Genomic DNA, 6,022 nt, shown 5'->3' on the forward strand with positions numbered 1-6,022 from the left:
TAGATCTAGAAGAAACTAAGACATTTAACTAGGAAATTTCCACATACGGCGCCAAATTGTTTGACCAAAAAATATTACTTTCGGTAAAAACTATAGTGTTTGTGAAATAATGGTTAAACATAGTTAATAATAATATCTCTAGACATAATTTCAGAACACGTGGATAATATGGAACATATATAGTGGGAGATTGACAATAACATACATTAAATATTCCAAAAGTAATGAATAATAATGGAGGTATATCTAGCAATAAATGACAATAAATGACATTTAAGTAAATAGAAGAAGTGTACCTAATGATGAATAAAATAGATGATTGTTCCTCCTGACAATGATGAGTGACACATAAATCTTAGAATGCTCAAACTTTTCTCGGATCTGATGGGAAAATATGGAACAACACGAACAAAAATCTTGATAAAAAGATAATCTTCGTATTTTTTACAAATGAGAGAATATTTCTCAGTAGTCTGTTCTTATCCAGTAAAAATCACCTGCCTCTTTCTCCTATTTTTCTCCTCTTTATATGGGACATATCCCTAAAAATTCAGAATAGTACATATGCCCCAAAATATTCTTTAGAATATTCTCCCTATTATACTATTCTAAAAACTAGCCGTTACAGTCCTTTCCACGGTGCTCGATTTCGACCATTGTTGCCATTATGACCGCGAGCTTCGCCGTTTCCTGATCGACCTTGATTGACTCATCCCTCTCTACTACATCGTCCTAAATGCCCGACGATAGATTTTGACCCATACAAAGATGACGAGAGAGATAGGAAGTCGTATAGTGTAGCACCAAGCTAATACATCCCAAAACTGCACATCGTCAAATAATTTGACCAATTGATTAATTAGTTCATATTATTTAACAATGGAGGTCGTTGGTTCGAATCTTTTGAAAATTTCAACCTGTTTGCAAGTGGACTTGAACCTAGATGCGGATCTAGAAATTGAAGTGTATGGGTTCCTACTGCAATTTTAAGTCAATATATTACAATAACCGAATTAAAGAACGAGTATCAATATATAACATATATTTAGAAAATAACTAAACACTTAAAGACAACATATGAATATAAACATTATTATTACAATTGTACTCGACGACTTGTCATGTTTTGAAAACGATCAATGACCGCATCATTAGGTACACTTTCAAATACTTCATCCTCTATATAACAAACTAAACAATCATTAAAAAATTCATCACCAAATCTGCTTCGCAAGTCATTTTTAACGTACTTCATCGAAGAAAAAGCTCTTTCTACCATTACAGTAGCGACATGCAATATCAAACTTAACTTCACAAGCAAATAAGCAAGTCTCCAAGTCATGTGCAAATTTATTTTAACCAATATCTCTGAAAGATCTCCAAGTTTTTTCAAGTTAGAGAATTCATTGTCTGCCTCTCGCATATAGTCAATATAAATATCAAGCTCAAAACTAAGATCCTCAAGCATAGAATCAGTGAACTCATTTGGATAGTGTGCAGAAAGTTTCATAATCTTGTATTTATCATAATTTGCAAAAGGATTATCTGGACTCAAACTAGCCATACTAAGAAGTAGATCAGTATTCACTTCATTGAAACGATTGTTAAGCTCAGAAAGTTGCAAATCAATAATATCCTAGAAAACTTCTACACGCAAATGATAAGAATTTGTAACAATTAATTTCTTACGCTTTGACTTTCCACGAACATAATTCATATCCCTTTCGGAGATCACAATACCATGCTTGACACAAAATAAAGAGACGTCTTCTATCAAAGAATTCCATCTAGAATCTCTCGTATCTTGCAATTGTCTTTCTGCGAAACCAACAAGCTTTATTGCACTTACAATATCTTGATCTTTTTTTTGTAAAGCCATATTTAAATCATATGTAAGTGCCAATACTTTCAACATTAAATGTAACATATACATAAAGTAATAGGATCTTATGCATCCACTAGACTTTTTGCCATTGATCTCTCATGATAATTTGAACCCTCAATTGTAAGAACTCCAAGTACATGAACAATTGATGAGAATAAACTAATAAAATTACGCATTGTCTTAAAATGAGAACCCCATCGAGTATCACCTGCTCTTTGAAGTCTAAGTTCTTAATTTAAACCGCTTCCTGTATGAACTTCATCAAGCACTAGTAGTTCCTCTAATTTTTCTGCTTGATCATCTCGAAGCATCTCGCTACGCTTAAAAGAACCCTCAATAATATTTAAAACATTTGTAAGAATATCAAAAAATTGTTCAGCCTCATAATATTTTTTTGCAACAACTACAAGAGTCAACTGCAATTGATAAGCAAAACAATGTATGCAATATGCTGAAGGAGTATCATTCATAATCAAAGTTTTAAGACTATTAATTTCTTCCTGCATGTTAACTAGATCCATCATAACCTTGTCCCCGTATTTGAGATTTACTTAATGAATGTTCCAAAAGCAAATAATAAATTACTTCTTTTATTGACTTTGTGGATGTATCTTTAACATGAACAATGCTAAGGAATCGCTCAATAACTTTACCCTCTTTGTTGACATAACACAAAACAAAGGCCATTTTTTCCTTATGAGAGATATCTTTAGACTCATCAACCAATACCCCAAAGTAATCCCCGTTCAAGTCTTCAACAATTGATTTTAATGTTTCTTTCGCACAAGAACTCACAATGTCTTTTTGTATATTTGGACAAATCATAATGTCATTTTTTGGAGGATTTTCTAACATAACTTTCTTTACATCATCCTTCTTATTTGCATACACTTTAAGAGATCCAAGAAGTTGCCTTTTCTTGTAGAAGTTTTATGCTCACCGTGATCCCGAAAAGACATTTCTTCTTCAAAAGATACCTTGCAACATCAATTGAGGCATTCGGGCGAACCCGATACACACTTTTGGTTTTCTCGGATTGCTTATCAAAATGTGTTAAAATAGATTGTGCTTGATTCGATAAATCTATCATCATCTTGAAACACCGATTATGAACACTATTCACTTCACCCACATGTGCGTTAAGCCTCTCTATACCTTTATTCCAAGCCCTAAAACTGTCTTTTATAAAAGAATCACTTACTTTTTCCCCATATCCTCCTATCTCATTTTTAAACAAGTAACAACATAAGCAAAATGTTGCATCTTCTTTAATAGTCTATTCTAACCATCCAGAATATGAAGTATTAAACCATTCCGGATTAAAATAACATAATTTTCCACCAAAATTTATTTTTGAAAAAATAAAATTACGAGGCCGACAAGGCCCTTTTTGAATGTAATGTCTTCTCACTCGGTCACGTAGATTAGGAAAAAAATTCTAAAATTTGTTTTCTTTCACCAGAATTAGGTTTAAGAAGATTCGGATCCAATATAATATCTTTGTATAATGGTTGGGAAGAATTGACATTATCTTTAATCACTAGACATGAAGGAGAGCTTAGCGAAGGAGAACTAGAAGTAGAACCTGAAGAGGTTTGCGGCTTGAAAAATCTCTTGATCATATCGACTCTCACTAAAATGCCCTACAAATCATAAGACATAAATTAAATATTACAGATGAATATAAGAGGAAAATAGTTAAGAGATATTATTTCATATAATATAATACAAGAGGAAAATAGTTATAAAAAAAAAGATAAAGGAGGGAGAGAAACTACAATAGATCACTAACTTGTCTTTGATAGGCAACAAAAGAAAAGTCAAGATTGAAGAAGATTAGAAGAAGAACGAAGAACCAGTGGTTGCAACAAGATATTTGAAACCCTAACTCTTTTTTTTTCAATGTTTGATTCGGGTATTTTTACAAAGTAACTTTTGGAGACTTTTTGATATGGTTGTTTCTTTTAAGGTTCACTTTAGTCATCTATTATTATTTAAAAAATAGACTAATGTGGAAGTTGTACTAACTTGACAGAAAGGGAGTAATATTTGTTTGTACTAACTTGACAGGAAGGGAAGCGGGCCACATATGGGTTCCAGGATTTACCATTGGACCAGAAATACATTTTGGAACTAGGTTCTCATATAATTATTGTTATATATTCAATAGATTTTTTAATACAAATACATGGTCAAGATAAAAGCTACTGATTTTTCGGGAACTCATACATATTACTGTAGATCCGTCCCTATTGAACCTTCGACCTTTAGTAGGAGAATCAGACGCGCAACCGTAGAATTACGAACTGGATTTGACAAGCAATGTCACTTTACTTTGTTTATATCTTATTCGCTTTTAGCATATCATCTATCATTAACAAATTTAGTAAATTTTTCCAACGAAGTGGTGTCACGGTTCACCATTTGAGCCTACATGCATCCATGATACTCTTAATCACCTTTTGTGGGAGTCCAACGTCTTAAGCGTGCCATGGACTCTTAAAGAGATTTCCAGGTACGCTTTGGGAGCTTACACTTTTCTCTTATATGATTTTTTTAAAAATCTCATCTTTCTTGAAGCGTTTTCCATTAAGAATAACTACATATGGAGATAAAATTGTATTCCATGAGAGCATCATGTTATTTGTCTACCTTTGATCAAATACTACATCAACAGAAGAAGAAAGAATAAGCAGCAAGAATGGCGGAGTATAGAGAAAACAAAAAAAATTATTTTGTATTTCACATGTAAAGTCATACTTATAAGTTTCTTTATTACTTAACAAGTGGACTCATGATTCCTATTTATTTACTTTAAGAGATAAAACTAAAAAAGTCAACTTAAAAGTCCGTACTTTTCCTATTTAAGATATTTAAACAAAAGACCATATAAGTAATAAAATAAGGAGACAAGGCCAAATATACCCTTCTACTTTAGTATATTATTCATATTTACCATCTGCTATACTATAAGGTCACATCTATCCTAACCGTTAACCAAACTTTTTAAAAATACCCCCCACCTAGCGAGAAGCCACCAAATTATAAAAAAAACCTATTTTTTTAAAATCCATTAATAACCCGTTAAATCTTTTTTATTTACTGCACTTCTTCCTTACAAATTAGTCATCTCCTTCGTAGTCATTTGTTGAACTTAAGACGTGAAAGACATAAAAATACCGACAATCATATATTCATATTCTTGGTATGTATAATATGGCATTAGACAAAGGGATGCCATATTATAACCACAAAAAATACAACCAAAAGTGATAGCATAACATCCTAACACCACCATGAACAACTAAGAACCAAAAATATAAATTCTTACTAATCCTACTTCCATCATTATTCTCGTCTCTCTCTAAATGAATAAAATGTGTTAAGACGTCTCAGAAATCTAGGTTCCGTATTTTTATATGATGGGTTTAACAGGTTATGGGTTAATGAGTTTTTTTTAAAATGATTATTTTATTAATATGGTGAATTCCGTTAGATGATGGGTATTTTTAAAAAAAATTATTAACGGTAAGGGTAGATATATCCCGATAGTATAATGGAGGGTAAATATGAATAATATACCAAAGTAAAGGGGTATATTTGGCCCCTTTCCCATAAAATAATACTACTAATAAACATGTATAGTAATAAAATGTCTACAATAGAGAAGCTTTACGGCATAATGGATTACTACTCTAAACAACTCAACACACTTAAGGGTTGGAAAACTCATTTCCTAAACCTAGCGGGAAGAACCACTCTCATTAAAACTCTCTCGCGGCCATTCCCAACCACACTATACAAATTTTTAGCCTTCCTATAGCCTCCCTAAATAAGATCGACTCTATCCAACATAACTTCTTATGGGGTAGTATGGAGGAGAAAAGGAAATGCCATCTCCTAAATTGGAATAAAGTCATCACGCCAAAAAAACAAGGGGGGATTAGGCCTATATAAAACCCGCTGGAAGAATGATACCTTTAATGCTAGCATGGCATGGAGATACTATAGTAATAAGGAGGTCCTATGGGTTCAAGTGATGCGCAACGAGTATGGTAGTAGAGTCACTACAAACATCATGATTAATCCTAGTTCATCTACATCCCATATATGAAAAAATATCTGTAAGGGCTTAAG

At 32.5% G+C, this 6,022-nt stretch overlaps 1 protein-coding gene across 1 annotated transcript; it reads right to left on the minus strand.

The window, feature by feature from the left end:
- Positions 1 to 1,096: 1,096 nt before the first annotated feature.
- On the minus strand, positions 1,097 to 2,406 carry LOC142167982 (uncharacterized). The gene is made up of 3 exons (XM_075228626.1): positions 2,127 to 2,406; positions 1,690 to 1,905; positions 1,097 to 1,587 (listed from the first exon to the last, which is right to left on the minus strand). Exons 1-3 carry the CDS (start codon positions 2,404 to 2,406, stop codon positions 1,097 to 1,099), a joined length of 987 nt encoding a protein of 328 aa, XP_075084727.1.
- Positions 2,407 to 6,022: the final 3,616 nt, after the last annotated feature.

Source organism: Nicotiana tabacum, chromosome 2 (genome assembly GCF_000715075.1).
Source record: "Nicotiana tabacum cultivar K326 chromosome 2, ASM71507v2, whole genome shotgun sequence".
Classification (NCBI taxonomy): domain Eukaryota; kingdom Viridiplantae; phylum Streptophyta; class Magnoliopsida; order Solanales; family Solanaceae; genus Nicotiana; species Nicotiana tabacum.

Coding starts and splice junctions, on each gene's coding strand:
- LOC142167982 (XM_075228626.1), bottom strand. CDS start 2,406: ATGGATCTAGTTAACATGCAGGAAGAAATTAATAGTCTTAAAACTTTG. Junction 1,906..2,126: donor TGAAGTTCATACAGGAAGCG/GTTTAAATTAAG, acceptor TAATGTTGAAAG/TATTGGCACTTACATATGAT. Junction 1,588..1,689: donor TGTTCGTGGAAAGTCAAAGC/GTAAGAAATTAA, acceptor GTTTCAATGAAG/TGAATACTGATCTACTTCTT.